At 36.4% G+C, this 16,419-nt stretch overlaps 2 protein-coding genes across 3 annotated transcripts in view; one reads left to right on the forward strand and one right to left on the reverse strand.

The window, feature by feature from the left end:
• Positions 1-13,429, forward strand: part of NT5DC3 (5'-nucleotidase domain containing 3) — a 33,809-nt gene extending 20,380 nt beyond the window's left edge. Inside the window, exons 7-15 of one of the 2 annotated variants that reach the window (XM_088141106.1) lie at positions 989-1,049; positions 2,723-2,825; positions 2,950-3,051; positions 4,081-4,162; positions 5,291-5,377; positions 6,129-6,269; positions 6,655-6,719; positions 7,732-7,946; positions 8,538-13,429. In XM_088141106.1, coding sequence (XP_087997232.1) covers positions 989-1,049; positions 2,723-2,825; positions 2,950-3,051; positions 4,081-4,162; positions 5,291-5,377; positions 6,129-6,269; positions 6,655-6,719; positions 7,732-7,946; positions 8,538-8,560 — 879 coding nt within the window. In that variant the 3' untranslated portion in view covers positions 8,561-13,429. Of the gene's footprint in view, positions 1-988; positions 1,050-2,722; positions 2,826-2,949; positions 3,052-4,080; positions 4,163-5,290; positions 5,378-6,128; positions 6,270-6,654; positions 6,720-7,731 lie in introns of both variants that reach the window. The other variant, XM_088141107.1, reaches the window with a different exon arrangement.
• An 18-nt stretch (positions 13,430-13,447) lies between these two features.
• The window catches only part of STAB2 (stabilin 2), a 93,288-nt gene continuing 90,316 nt past the window's right edge, over positions 13,448-16,419 (reverse strand). The window contains exons 67-69 of the mRNA XM_007425270.3: positions 15,825-15,953; positions 14,929-15,045; positions 13,448-13,645 (exon numbers count right to left, since the gene is read on the reverse strand). Of these exons, the coding sequence (XP_007425332.3) occupies positions 13,595-13,645; positions 14,929-15,045; positions 15,825-15,953 (297 nt within the window). The 3' untranslated portion in view covers positions 13,448-13,594. The remainder of the gene's footprint in view (positions 13,646-14,928; positions 15,046-15,824; positions 15,954-16,419) is intronic.

The following is a 16,419-nucleotide window of genomic DNA, read 5'->3' on the forward strand; positions in this document are numbered from 1 at the left end:
CAGTGTGGAGAAAGTGCAGAAGGGACAGGGCCACTCCCCCTGCTGCCTTGGACCATCCACATATGGATGACCAGACATATGCATCTCCTTATTTGCGTGAGTTTGAGACTGGCTAGCAGATTGGACGGAGTACTCTTGCAGTGGACTATAGTTTTCCCGTGCTTAATCTGAGAAGCTGGAGGGAGAAGGAGGTAAATAGGCTTGTAGGCATTCAGTACCTTGCTCAGTTTCCTGTGACTAGCAGAAAGGAATGATTCATAGCAAGCAATTATATATGGCCTTAGTTTGCATAATTTATACACCAGAATTCAGTTTCTCTTAGAAACTGGTTCACTTTGGCACAAAACTACATTAAAAATGGTAAGCATGGTCTAGCCAATGGTTTTTGAACCTGGCTTGTTAGTACACTATTTTTTAAATTGTGAATTCACGAGAGTCGTTGTATGAACATTATAATTTGAGCAAATTGCTTTCTAATATAAAGTTTTGACCTTGATATGGATATCCTCTTGTTCTGAATGTTGACTGCGTTCACCCAGCATGTGAACTTTCATCTGGTTTGTTTGATTGTGTGAACCCAGACGTTATGGTTTATGCTTAGTGCATGTGAACCAATTGTGGTTTATTCAGTAAACCACTATTAAAAAATCCATAATATAATGCAAGGTTGAAACCAGTCTATTTTCTAATCATAGATACAGCAAATAGAGCAGTAGGAAACTGGATGATGTTACTACTAATCCCCAAGTGAATAATTGTTTTCTTGGGTAGCTCCCAGTCTTGCTAGTCTCAGTTTCTGGAAACCTTTCTTGCTATTACCTTGTCTTGCCATGCTTCCTGCAATTTACTTTATCAGCAACTGAAATAATTATAGAAATCATGCCATAGGTTGGGGGTAGAAGATATCCTGCTAATTAATTTCCTTGCCCATCAGATATTATCCTTATATAAAGAAATATCGCATTCTCATTTTCATTTTCTCTAACAGGATTCAATCAGAGATGTACACATCAAAGGGATAATGTACAGTGCAATTGAAGCAGATATTGGTGAGCATGAGTGAAATTTTATGGAGATAACGCTTTTTCCTCTATTAACGGATGTTTTTCGTAGGTAGCTCACTGACCTTTGAATCACCATGTATTCCAGTTCCACAGAGTGTCAGGTCACCAGTGATACCCCACTAGTACATGCAAATCCCTCACATTACTTTTAATTAAAAACAAACTCTCACAGGATTGGCAAGATTTCAGTGTGCTTGTACAACACCTTGCAAGATTTCGGGATGCTTGCATGAGATTTTTAGGGTCATATTGCTACTTCTTGTGAAGTTTGGGGCAATTTAAAAAAATAAAATAAAATAGAGGGAATCTGAAAAGATTATAAAACCCTTGCTTCCATAATCCTTCGCTAGAAATAGACTCTTTGCCTAGTATGCTTTAGTGTGCGGGTGGAAGCTAGAGATTTTAGCAAGTCCGGTTTCACCTTTGTCCAAAGCTTTCTGGTTGTGGGTCCGTTTGTACCTATATTTAGAATTGGTTTCTGTAAGAGGTCCTGCAGTGGTAATGAACAGATTCTGTAATCTTTTCACGTCAGCTGTGCGGGCAATAGCTGAAACAGAGTTCCTTCTATTGTGATGCAAATGTGGCAAACCCAAAGTGAACAATGTAATTCAGCTTGCACACTAAATGTATTCATATGAAGATGCCTAGATATTTAAGACTTTTAAAATCTTGGCACATGAGGTGTTCTTTAAAATGTTTAGATCAGTGTTTCTCAACCTTGGCAGCTTAAAGACATGGGGACCTCAAATCCCAGAATTCCCCAGCCAGCAAGGTGGGCTGGGGAATTCTGGGAGTTGAAGTCCACACATCTTCAAGCTGCCAAGGTTGAGAAACACTGGTTTAGATAATTCATAAATGTCACGTACAATGCCAGGGTATAAAAAAACCTGTGCTTGCAGGCTGGTATATTTATACATGTTTGATTATTAGGAACAACTCCTCCTGAGATGCCCACAAGCTTATATTTTGGTGAAGTTTAAGTTCTTTATCTAAGATTTGTTCTGAAACCAATTTTCTGTGCCAGGTCAAAAGCTTAGGGCTTTCTGAATACGTCTCATAAATCTTATGATCAGATCATCTTTCAGCAATGATTAATTGTACCTTCTACGCTATTATCAGTTCATCTGGCACAGTGCATCTAGGCAGTTTTCTTAAGAACTGACTTTTGCTTATAGGAACCAGTCTGAAAAAAAATGGGAAGGTAATGCCAAATAAAATAGATCAAATTCTATATGTAGTGATGCCAGTTTCCATAAAAAGACTCTATTTCCATGCATTGGTTCATATGTCTGCAATGTCTGTAATCCAGTCAGCCACCATCAAGGTCATATGCTGTTGCCATGGTCCAGTGTGTGAACTAAAAGTCTCCAGTGTTGTGGCAACTATGTGGAGCATTCCCACAGGTACGGGCTCTTCAATATTACTGCTTGTCTTAAGTAGCCCTAATAATAGTTAAATGTTTAGTCTATGGATAGGCTGTTCTTTTCATTGCAGGTTTTTCTTCAAAGGACCCCCAAGACTGTTTGATTTTAGTGGTAATGGGCTGTATTTGGGCTGGCATGACTTATGCAAAAAAAAAAGAAAGACTTTGCTATAAACATTCATTCAATTAGAACTGTTTATGATTTTTTTTTCTTATCCTGTTCTCTAACTTCTAGAGAAATACATTTGTTATGCTGAGCAGACACGTGCTGTATTAGCAAAGCTGGCAGCTCATGGAAAGAAGATGTTCCTGATCACAAATAGTCCTAGCAGCTTTGTGTAGGTGGTTTCTTTGAACATAAACCCATCAAAAATTTCATCTTAATGTTAACTGTCCATTGTCACTGTTTAAAATTCAGACTAGTTATGCTGGTGCTACTAAACGTTGGTTTACTTTGTATAGGGACAGAGGCATGAAGTTCATAGTTGGAAAAGATTGGAGAGACCTCTTTGATGTAGTCATTGTCCAAGCTGAGAAACCAAATTTTTTCAATGATAAGCGAAGGTGAGTTCCTTCCTGCTGAGTTATGAATATCTGGTGGGTCAAGGCCTGACCATCTGTAAGATGTCATTTGTCATTATGAACTTGATCAGGCATTGGAGTGTGCTGGAGAAACCCTTCTGAAAATGTGCTATTGCCCGAGACTTATTTATCCAGCATTGCCCCCAGGCTCAAAGTTGCATTTGAGCTGCTGTGCTGTCTGTCTTTAGAAGAGTAGCTGAGATGTATCTTTTGCCAATTCTTTAAAATAATTTTATTTATATTTTTATCTACCAGATTGTATACACTTGAATCTATGTGTGTGTGTGTGTGTGTGTGTTCACTGTAAACCATCTTGAATGTTCTCTCTGAAATGAAAGGCAGCATATAAATAAAGAAACCCACCTTGCAATTTATTTGTGTTGCCTGTGAAGTTGTCATATGGCATTCTAGGACAGGAGCTGGAGATGCTTATGGTTCTGCTACAGAGTCAGTCCTGATTGTCCCTCCAGTGCAGTATTGCTGCATAACTCCCAGTGTGATAGGTTAGAGACAAAGCTAGGCAAATGCATGAGAAGAGAAGGGAGGGCTACTTGTTAACTTTGATCTAGTTAGCTTGTTCTAAAGCGATGCCCTTCACATATTTCAGATTTCAACTGAATGAGTATCGGGGTTGCGACAGTTGAAGTCTAATGCAGCTGAATGACACCAAGCTGGATAAGATAGTATGAAGCCATACCTTAACCTTACCAGTTAGACTTCTGATGCACTTACTAAGAAATTTTAAAATAATATTTTCAGGTATCATCTGATAATATTTCAAATCCAGTATTCAATAGGCCGAAGTGGTAGCTAAATGCAGAATATTTACTTCCCATGTGTACTTTTTCTTCACCTTAATCTCCTTATCAGAAAACTGCAGATCTCTGGTTATCCTAGACTGGTGTTTTGGCAACTCTGCATAACAGTTTTTCCCTATCTGTGATTTTATTATTCTAGTGGCAACTCTTTGCAACTACTGGTGCTTGATTTTTTTCTCTTCTTTTTGTTTAGACCTTTCCGTAAAGTGAATGAAAGGGGTGTTTTGCTTTGGGACAAAATTCACGAATTGCAGAAAGGCCAGATTTACAAGCAGGTATTTTTTGTTTTATCAAACATTTATCTGTACTTTCAAACTAGTTAAGAATCATGATAAAGTAAAACAGGAAATCTAAACAATTAAAACAATGGTTATTTCATATTTGTGTGTACTTTATATTATATATGCAATCTTAATTAATATTGTTACAATAACTGTGTTGATCAGATATTTATATGTCTTTGTGGATCATAAAGACAAAAGATCAGAGAATCAGATCAGAGATGAGATATTTGGGTTCAAATCTTCTTGGTAACCTTGGATAAACTGTTCTATTTTCATTCCCCATCAGGCTGGACTTTCCTTGCTGCTGCTAAAGTAGATCCTTCACTTTAAATTGTAACAGTTAACATTGATCATGGGGAAAGGGCTATAGCTCAGTGATTGAACTTCATTACCTTAAAAAGGATTCTAGTTCAGACCCTGTGTTCTCCTGGTAGGGTTGGAGAAGTCTTCTATCTGAATACTGTTCAACACTACTAGTTATTCAATGAATACTGAGATTATTGATCTGATTTGCTATACTGTATCTTCCTGTGTTCAACCTTGAACTGTAATATAATGGTCCGTAAACTGAAACAGTTTCTCCAGAATTAGTAACGCTTGATGAAAGCTTGAAGAACTCAAATAGAATCAGTTGCTTTCATTTTTAAGTCATAGATTCAGCCTTTGACACTGCCATAGGATCAGTCTCTGAAATTCCTATTCAAGGGACTAGGAAAGACCAGGGACTCAGGAAAGTTGATACCACTTCAAATAGTACCACATGAATTGGGCAGAATTTGTATTATAGACTGGCTTTCGCAAACTGCATGTGCAAGATAAAATAGCCCAAAATATTAGTCTTGTTGGTCTAGACAACAGCTATTCTTCTCACGTTCCCCTCTCCCCAAAATTGATCTTAAAAATATTCCTTAAAGGAATTTAAATTTAAAGGAGAGAAGCTTAATTTAGGCAAGCTTACCAGTAACAGCAACAACACAGATTTAATCACAGGGGTAGTAGATTAGAGGACATTTTGCCTTAATAAGAACATTGAAATCAGATTTCTAGATTGACAATAACAACATTTTGCAGGCAACTCCTAATATTTACTACTTCCCTTCTCCCAACTCTTCCTTTTAGGGTAACTTGTATGAATTTCTGAAACTGACTGGTTGGCGAGGTTCCAAAGTCTTGTATTTTGGTGATCATATTTACAGTGATCTAGCTGTGAGTACTTTCTTCCCTGTGTATTTTTTTAAATGAAGCTGGTATGGTCCAGAGGGATGGGTGATATGTAATGAAATTAATTAAAGTAGAGGGCTACTTTAAATATAAGAAAGAGCAAAGGACCACGTTTCTGCACTAAAAGTGGGAGAAAGTCATGGGTAGGATTATTCTGCTCTTCAGAAAAAGATAAGGCTCTTACCTTACCTGCTATGTATATTTTTTGAGTTTGTTTTGTTCAGCTTTCATCAGCCTGTTTCTTCCTGGTAGCAGTCACTTGCTAGAATAATAATGGAAATAGAGCTCAGAGTTCCAAGTTTATAACTTTCCCTGCACTTGCTTCTGCAGATTATGATGACTGTTTTTATATTGTTAAAAATTGCTAACTAACCTAGTATAATCTTCCTGTTCCATTTAATGCAGGTCCTGTTAATATTTTACCATTTTCTGATCTTAAACTCCTTTCTCTAATTTACCCTCCTGTTTCTTCTGACCAAACAATATCTGATCAGCTATGCTTTATTTATTTACCCCTTGCCCTTAGGTCTGGTTACCTGGTTTAGAGTGGATTTGGTTTTTTTAACTGACTCTTTTCATTATTTGCATGACGGTATAACTGAGACACATTTAATTGTTGCTTATGTCAAAGTCCGAATATCTTCAGATGGCATCTAACCTGAAAGAATAGAAAGTATGCTTTAGGTGAAATTAAGAGGAACGCTTTTCTTTTTTGTGATCTCGGTTGGCAAAAAAGGATTTGACCTTAAAACACGGTTGGCGAACAGGGGCAATTATTCCAGAATTACGAAGAGAGATTAAGATCATGAATACAGAGCGATATATTCAGACTATGACCTGGCTACAAACCCTCACCGGATTACTGGAACACATGCAGGTTTGTTCTTTACTTCTTTGCAATCTTCCATCAGAACTGATGCATGTAAACTCTGGCTGGGATAGAGAGGAGATTAACCTCTTCTCTCCAGTTGTCCCCCCAACCACTTAATAATTATGAGGACCTTTTCCTAATATTATTTTGCACTTATAATGATGATAATGCAGTTCAAATTATTATGTGAAGTCACAATGCTGGCATTAAAATGCAAACATACATTTGTATTGATTTCACTATATGCCGATGAAGCTGTGTTTTTTCAGATAAAACCTCTTGATGTTTCTTGTTCAATCTGTGTTACCCATCTGTTATATTTCTAATTATGTGCAAATGTGGTCTCTTTTAAAACTTGCAAATTTATATGTCCTTATTGTTGTCATTTCAGATTCACAAGAATCCTGACTGTCAGATGATATTACATGAGTGGAAAAAGGAAAGAAAGGAAATGCGGTAAATATTAAAATTGAATACCATATATACTTGTGTATAAGCCCATCCAAGGATAAGCTGAACCCAATTTTTGGGGTGTATTTTGGCACCTAAAATTCTCAGGTTATCCGCAATCATATATGGTACTTATTCTAAGTTTTAAAAAATTGACCCTGTATATTAATTTGTAGTAAAATAAGGCTAATCCTTACTTACTTCATTTTCCTAATAACTTTGTTAATAGCAATAAATAATGCAACAGGGAATTCAGCTCCATTGAATTCTAAATGTTTACTCTTAGAAAAATGATAACTTTTTTTTTTTTTAGTTCTGTCTCTTGTACCATTAATTATAAGACTAAGCAAGCATATTTGATGTGCTTTAAGTGATAACTGTCAGGATTGTAGAGCTTACTTGCAGAGTCTATTTATTTATTTTCAAGATTTGTAAGGCTACCCAACTCAAACAGTGTGACTCATAAACATATAATAAATCAGATGTGTTTGTCTTTTGGCCCCATCTGTCCCCATCTCACTTGCCGCATGGCACATTTACCCTTGATAGGTGATTGAGCATTGAGTATAGTTTTGCTTAAGGCTACATCATGACTTTGTTTATGAGAAATAATTCATCATGTCACAGTGAGAGATCAAATTAAGCCAAAGTAGTGTAGGTCAGGGTTAAAGTTTTGAATCCACATTCAACTATGGAATTCACTGGATTATTTTGGACTCCCTCTCTTAAGCCTCCGAGGGTGGTGGTTGTGGGGAAAAAAATAAGGAGAGACCCCATATATGCCACATTGAATTCCTCATGGAAAGGTGGGACATAAATGAAAAGATGGTAGAAGTATATATTTTTTCTCCTTTCTTGAGCTGCCTTTCTTCAATGGACAGCTTTGATTTTGAAGGCCTTTTCGATATAAAAACAAATCTGTCCTAAACATGCTAAATATCTCTGGTCCAAACAAATCTTTCATGGTATATAATGCATTGACAATTCTAAATGTTTTCTTTTTCCCTTCTCTCATCAGAGAAATGACCAGGAATTTCTTCAACTCTCAGTTTGGAAGCTTATTCAGGACTGACCAAAACCCCACCTATTTCTTAAGGCGCTTGTCTCGCTTTGCTGATATTTACATGGCGTCGCTGAGTTGCCTGTTGAACTATGACCATGATTATACATTCTATCCACGAAGGACTCCTTTGCAGCATGAACTCCCAATGTGGTCTGACCAGCTGTGCACTGGTACATTCAGAATCCCATTTCTGCAAGAGATGATTCAGATCAAATAACCTCCCCATTTTTTTGTAATGTAATGGTTACCATATTATGCAGTGGCTCCGTAAAGAACATTTATTGTAAGAGCAACTTTTTCTATGGCAGTTGGTTCTTGCTGTACATGCTATAGAGCAAACGTGTCTGTTTAGTTGCTCTCTCATTTTTTTTTAGTGAAAATTGATGAAACTGTGGTTGCACTAAGAACTGATTCTTTCCTCCAGTTGAATATTTGCTGGCATGGAAAATTATTTGCTCATAAATTTACATATAGCTTACAATACCTGTAATATTCATCTTATGTACTCTAACCAGAGGGTCATTGCTTGGAATTTGGGCATGATTTAAATCCTCATTCAGATTAGCTAAAAGCATAGCTACTGTTCTACTATATGGGGAATGTAAAATCTCTACAAGCTTTCAAACCCATGCAGGGCTGGGTAACTTCATATTTGCTATTTTTAAAATCAGATAATCGGAAAATAGTTTTTAGTGGATAGAAGACTTAAGTTCATGTAGCGTTCACCCAGTTTTTTCACAGACTGCTTGTGTTTTCCTCAGGCAGCCAGGAAATCTGCAAGTAGAAAACCAGATTGCGTTGCCTGCATTGAACTGATCTGAATTTTCATCATACAGATTTCCAGCCAATGAAAATTGACAGGATAGTAAGTGACGAAAAAATTGGTGGTAGAAACACTACAAAAGCACCCCAAATGTAGAAACAGAAAAATACATCTCTTAAAATGTGTTCAAGGTGATCATTTTTATAATATATAACTGATCTGTATGAAGAATTAATGGAAGATATGGATATAGAGTAGAGCCTTATAGCACTGGACACTTTAGTAGAATGTCATCATGTACTTTGTCTAAGAATTGTATTTTATATATTGAGGCTGCAATCCTATGCTCACTTTCCTGGGAGTAAGTTTCATTGAATGCAATAATAGTTTAGTAGATATATAATAGTAAGGGTTATTGGCCTGTCTTCATGATAAGAGTGAAACTGTCACAATTTTAAAATTCTCTTCCAGGATGATAAAAAAAAAGATGAAGTTTTTTCTCTCATTTTTTAATTCTTATTCCCATGAAAGTGGGACTATGCATTTAAAAGGCATATAGGCTAAATGTTTGTGGGTTTTAAGTCAGTTCTAAATGTGCTTACTCAGAAGCACGTCCCACTGCTTTTAGCAGGACTACAACTGCTATTATATTTGTTTCTTGAGTTCAACAGTTAAACAAATTGTGTATTAACTTAAATACAGTACATAAGCACATTATGTATTAATGTGCTCTTGAGTACATTAATAAAATCTTAAATAGCAACACTATTTCTATGCTGATAATGAAACAGTAATATAGCAAGAGCTTTCATCTAACAGTCCCCTGCTAGTAAGCTATTTCAACTAATGGAACAACACAAACTTTTTTAAAACTGTTTTGATAGCCCATAAAAATCTAAATGTTAGAAGTTGGTAGTTAATATGCCAGTTTAAATCTAAACAGTAAAGTGGCATAGTAACTGCTGTCTAGTTACTAAAGAAATTATTCAATCCTGAAACTGTTTAATTTGCAGTTCCAATTGTTTCTAAATGTGCTGGAAGTTTTTAAAATGCTTAAAGGAGTAGAGTGCAATTTTCATGGGCATCGCAGTCCATCTATTTTGATAATCTTGAAATATAACATTCCTTAAAATATTTATAAAAACTTCATGTATTTTATGAAACTATTCAAAACATAGCCAGAATTTATTCTTATATTTATTTTTAGGAAATAATTTGGCTCCCCAAATGCTGCTTAAATAAATATTACAAGTTTACAAGTTTGTAAAAGCATTTCTATATAGGAATTTGCAACTGCATTGATAGTATATTTTTAATTTTTGTGTTGTGTAATTTAAGAACAATTAGCTGGCATTATTCCATTTTGGTCCCAAATATTCACATTTCTTGAAACAGACTTTCAAGATGGGTGAACATATCTCCTGGTTCTCCCTTTGGTTTCAGAACTATGGTTTCAAGGCTAAATCCTTGAACAAATAACCCTTAAGAGAAGAACTGGTCTTTCTGCATTTCTGCTACTATCACAGTTCTTGTGCCCAGCTAGTTGGTGGTCATGTCATAAGGGTCTCCTGTACTGCAGTACTAAGTCAGATTTGCAGAAGATGCTAATATTGTGAAAGATGAATGAATCCACACTTAGTGTGAGGATTCCCCCCCCCCCATAGGCTTTTCATAGAGATTCAACTATCCCAACTATACTCCCCAAAACTCCATTTTCACATGGAAAGTTTTCATGGATTGTTCCCCACCTTCTTGATCCCTTCTTTTAAATTCCCTGATCACGTTGATTACTGAGAGACTTGAGCCCATCATACAGTGCTGCTGCAACATTACGCATGGTAGACATGGAACTGTACTGAAGTGGAATGCATGCTTTGATTGACTTAAGGCCCTTTGTTGGGGAGAATAACACCTAGCTGAATCATTACCCAAACAGCATCAAAATAGTTTACCTTCATATTTTGTTGCCTAATTGTTTTAACTAACAATAGAAAGCTAAATGGAAAATCCAAAGGACAGAATTATGTGACACAGGCTGGTAGCTCATAGGATGACATTACTTGAACAGCATGTATCAGTCCTCCTAGCTTGTCTGGATAATGTTTATTCACAATATTAAAAAGTCAAATTAGCATCGATTCTGAAAATCAGGCACAGTGTAAAATCTTCTGGAGCTTAGCTGTTCTTGTATTAGCATATGCTGTCAAGTCCTGTGAACCTAGTAATTATGAGCATTCCTGCCGACCATGCTAGCCATTCTGAGATCTGCTTTGGAGAAGGGTTCTTTTACTGCAGAATAAAACTTTATTTCTTTGTATAAAGTACATTCTTTGGTACCAATTGCTGCTACAGGTTTTTTTTAATGACATATATTGTAAAAGTGTTGTGCATGAAATGTGACTACGGAGAGTCCTTGCATATGCAGCTACAAAACATTTTAAGAGAATGTTATGGATATTAATTTCAATATTTGTGTCCTTGCTCTGATGTAATTTTGAACTTTTAAAGCACACTTAAATTCTAAAACTTCTCACTTGCAATTGTCGTGGACTTTTGTCAGTATGTAAACTTTTGTCAGTATGCTTTATCTGAATACCAAAAGTGAGACAAGTTCATTTCTCAACAATTTGAAGGCAACAAGGAAAACAACTGATCCTTAAGCTGGAACTTCTTATTGGAAAAATATTTTCATACATACAAAAATACCTTTCTAATAATACAGCATTGTTAACTTACAAACCAATAAATATTTTACTACAGACATTTACTGTAATTAGCCTAGAATTCAATGCAAGGTTTTAAAGTAGAAAGCTGGTGGGTGGCTGGGAAGGGAAAGAACTTCAATAGAAACATGCATTGTGTATTTGAAGGTGGGGAATATACAGATCGAGTTTATAGCTAATGGTTTTGCTACATAGTGTCTATTTCAATCACAGTACAGGAATGAAGTAGCAAGAATAAATATTAGTTAATTCTACAAATATTAGTAAAAAAAAATCTACAAGTAGAGTGGATGCAAACATGCTTCTTTAGATTACTGTTCTGAAAGATGAGTTATAAACATACAGTGCATGTTTTGGTTTCTCTTATCAATGTCGCTAAGGTATTTTTATGTTATCTAAAATAAGATATTAATGTGAATATGATGGACCAGACACTTCTCAAAGCTGATGAAAAAAGCTTTTTGAGTAGTAGCTGTTGGGAAAAGTCACTACTCTCCTTGGTAGCACAATGTAGTAATTTTGTTTATGGAAAAAAAAACTTGCTGAGTTATGAATTTGTTGGAAGTATATAAACTGCTTCTATTCATAAATGGGTTATACATAAAGGTGAAATCTAGAGCAAGTAGGTGAATTTGTCTATCTTGGTATAATGTTTTTTAAAGGTGGGAGAATGGAGAAATGCTAAGTAGGTATTAGCAAGTGCATAATTGCTAATAGAAAGGTAGTGAGAGTCTGTAGCCTGCAAGAAATTGTCAGAAAAAGCAATAATGGTTGTGTATATGTGCATGCTTCTGTTCACTTTGTTATATTGAACTGAGCATTCTCCTATGCTGGAGAAAGAAAAGTTATGTTTGTGTGGGAGAACAAGAAACAGGGTCAAGAATGAGGGTGAACAATGAATGGGGATTGAATACAAAATGAGTATATTGAGGTGGTTTAGCCATGTAGAGAGAATGAATAAGTATCAAATTGGAAAGGAGAAGATATAAGTCATAGTCCTCTTTTTACCCTCAAAAAGAGAGAGGCAAGAAGTTAAAAAGAATAAGACTTACAGGTAGTCCTCTACTTATGACCACAATAGGGACTGGAAAATTCTTCATTAAGCAGCGCGGTTGTTAAGCAAGGGATCATGTGCCTGCACCCAATTTTACATTTTTTATGGTGATTGTTAAGCGAATCATGCAGTCATTAAGTGAATCACGTGGTTCCCCATTGATTTTGCTTGTCAGAAGCTGGCTGGGAAGGTTGCAAATGGCAATCATGTGACCCCGGGTCGCTGCAACTGTCATAAATACATGCCAGTTGCCAAGTGCCCGAATTTAGATCACGTGATTGCACAGGCGCTGCAACAATTGTAAGTGTACTGTATGGGTGTGGTGGAAGCAAGGATGATTTGTATAGTTGTACAGATGTATGTAGAAACATGTAAACTCTTTCTACTCAAATCTCTCATTATAAAATCTTACAATTAAGTTTATATAATTATAAGATACAATCTTTAATACTTTCAAAGCAGCATGTCCAACCTCTCTACTATTCATTTGCTTGGACAGTCTGGTGTTACAAATTATGTTATTGCAAAGTATTACAGGTAGTCCTCACTATTGGACCACAACAGGGACTGGAATTTGGGTCGCTAAGCAATTTGGTTGTCAAGCGAATTGTCATGTGACCAGAGCTGATTTTGCAACCTTTTTTACTACAGTCGTTAAACAAATCACCGTGGTCATTAAGCAAATCAGATGGTGGTTAAGTGAATCACATGGTCGTTGAGTGAATTCTGATCATGTGACTGCAGGGGTGGTGTGACAGTTTGCAATGTCACAAGTGCGGGTACAGGTCATAAAGCACTTTTTCAAGGCTGTTGTAACATTGAACCATCGTTAAATGAACGGTTGTTAAGCGAGGACTACCTATGTGATTTTTTTTAAAAAAACTGGAAATTGTAATGTTTGTGTAATATGTAATAAGTCATTTTAAAACATTTTTTTTTTTTAAAAAAGAGCAGAATATCTGTGTGTCATTCCTCTAATGACAAGTTTGGAGCAACCCAAACAGCATAGCTATATCCCATTTTTTTTACAAAATAAAATGCTGTTTTGTAATATTAGTTACTTCTGGAGCACATGGAAAAAAGAGCAAAACAAGGAAAATGGTATCTTGATATTAGGATCTGTATAACTAAAATGATAGAATTAGTTTCTAAGGAAATTAAGCAACATTCAGTTTCCTTAGGAATTTTCTGTGTTCTTCAGTGGCCCTTCCCTGAACCAGATGTGTTGTCTTGTATCTTCATTGTCCAGTAGGAAAATTATTTCTCCCAGTGAAGACATCAGAAATCATTGGGGGAATCACTGCTCACCAACTGCTGCTCATCGGAAACCTGTTTTTTAAAAAGTTTATAGTCAGCATTTATAAATAATGGTCTAATACTGATTGGCAAAATAGATGGCAATATATTACAAATGAAAGAACAGAGGGGTTCCTATCACCCTAAAATGTTTTTAATAATGCTCTCAAAGACTTGATTAAGCAGTTAAGTTCTTGCCTGCTTTCAAAACACAGCCTGGAAACAGGCCAAATGTAAATGCCTCTTGTCCATGGGTCCATTGCTAAGAAGTCCCTGTTCCTAATAGGTTTTCAGAGCAGGATGGGGTGAAAGACATTATTCAGGGAGCAGATGCTATTGAACAGGGAACCTACTGAGATATTGAAGGATCTTGTCCTGCTGTTAATATTCAAGACAAGGTTTAAGGAACTGCAAGGTGGGCTTCTGTGTGCATATGGAATTGGTAGCATTGTACTTATCTCAGGCAGCAGTATGGATAAGGGCAACCTTGCAGAGGATGTATTCCAAATGCAGCCTATCACAGAATGGTTGGGTTCAAACATTGCACTAAATATAATGTGAGGGGGGTTTGTTTTGACCCTAAAACAACTTATTTTGAACTGGGCACCATGCTGGGACCTTCTGTCATGCCTGAGAAGTGTAGAGAAACAGCTGGCAATTCTGTGAAGTTGCCTTCCAGAAATTTAAGGCAATCTTGAACTAACCCTAAAAAGTATAGTCCTACCCAATCAGGGTGCTACTGCACAAAGTACCCTTAGTATCCATCTCTTAGTGTGTGGTGTAACTCCAGCCATTATGGCTTATTGATGGATTTTCTGTTTTAAAAAAACAATTTATGTAGAAAGCTAAATGGCAGAGGGAAGAGCTTGATATTGTCACAGATACAGTTTTGTATGTGTGTGTGTGTGTGTGTGTGTGTGTGTGTGTGTGTGTATCATGCCCCCCAAGCATACTAATATGAAGAGGAACATGAATAAAATACAGTACAAAATGAAATTATTTTAAACAACTAAAATAACTAAAATCTACATCAGTAACTCAAGCTTTTTCCACTTCAGCATGTTAGTCAGGAATGTTCTGAGAGTACTATTTGTATATTAGTATAATTATATACCAGACTACTGGAAAACTTTGGTCCTGTTATGTTGGCTAAAAAAACTCTTAAATGTGCTGATAGTTCTGTTACTAAAATAAGATAACATTAAAATCATGTCTCTTAAGTAGAAGCCACAATGGCGTACATATTTTGTTTTACAGCTAAGTTCTGGCTTTGACCTATTTTAAAAGCAATTTTCCCCATCAGAATAAAATCTTACCAAAAATGGATCATAAGGAGGATCTGGTGGAGGAGCAGATGAACTTTCATAATTCGGATTTGAGATGTTGGTAGATTGTGCTTTGTCCAATGTAGTTACATCAATGTCATCTTTTTCCTATATGGTATTTTTAAAAGAAAAGTTTATGCTTAGATTTATTATAAAGAAAGAGCCAGTTTGGCATTGGGCTAGAAACTCAGAGTTATTGGAGTTCTAATCCTGCCTTAGGTTCAAAGCCAGATGGGTGACTTAGTCACTCTCAGCCCTAGGAAGAAGGCAATGGCAAGCCACCTCCAAAAAACATCCAAGCAGTCGCCAGAAGTCAAGACTGACTTGAGGACACCAAAAAGCAAAACAAATAAAAAAGGAAGTCAGAACTTATATGATGGCTGTATTGATAAGTTATTTTAATACTAGGGTTTGATCATCAGGAATGGACTAAAATAAGCCTCATGTGCTTCTGTGTCCCTTCCTATTCCTTCTAGATTGTATTCCAGCTTGACTGCAGTGTTGGATTCAGTCTGGGGTTAGACCCTAGCTACCAGGAGAAGCATCCTCAAAGCAGTAGAGCAGAGCAAACTCGGGGGGGGGGAGGAGGGAGGGGGGAGGAGGGAGGGATTACTTTCCCCTTCTCTGCATGCTCTACTCCAGTGTTGTCCAAACTTGGCCGCTTTAAGATGAGTTGAAGTCCACTCATCTTAAAGTGGCCAAGTTTGGACAACACTGCTCTACTCAATGAACTTAAATCTGTTCTTTGTATGAAAGGAGCTGCTCTGACACCTTTCCTTGGCTTTTGATTCCCTTGCATGATCAAAGCTGCCTAATAGCAAAAAAATTTATACCCATGTACTGTGGCTGTCCTAAAACTCAGTCTATGTCCCTGCACTTTTTCTTACCTTGAAAAGTTGGAAGTGAATGGTTCTGTTCTTAAATCTGAAGTATGAATATCCAGCCAAAGCAATGATTCCAATGACCAGAATGACTGCAAAGAATATTCCTGTGCCAGCTCCAGGATGTAGGAAAGCCTTGAATTGAGACAAAGAAGGCAAATGGATGTGATAAGGAAATATAATTAAATCATTAACAAATTCTAGAGGGAGAGTCATGCTACTGTATTTTAAGACACACAACAGAATATCATGTTGCACAGTATTTTAAAAGTGACCACATGTATTGTGGCACATTAGCTCAGGATGAAGAAAATGTTATTTTTAAGCAAAGAAGCAGATCAGATTTTCTTTATGCATGTCTTTTTGCTATGAAGTTCTCAGTGTGAAACTTTGGTAGAAACATGCATATAGGAAATGTGTACAACAGTACCTAATTTAAGGACATGTCTTTATTAGAGAAAACAGAGAAAAAGTCAGAAAACAGGGTTGTTTAATTTAAATCAACATGTTCACACCTTGACAGCTCAAAGAAAGTAATGTTTCTAATGAAACCAGACTCTGCCTTCTCCTTCAGGAAGAAAGGAGATTGTTATTTTGCTTT

This window comes from Python bivittatus, unplaced genomic scaffold, assembly GCF_059951505.1.
Source record: "Python bivittatus isolate LINGU-HERP-01145 unplaced genomic scaffold, Pbiv_v1 ctg000330_np1212, whole genome shotgun sequence".
Classification (NCBI taxonomy): Eukaryota; Metazoa; Chordata; class Lepidosauria; order Squamata; family Pythonidae; genus Python; species Python bivittatus.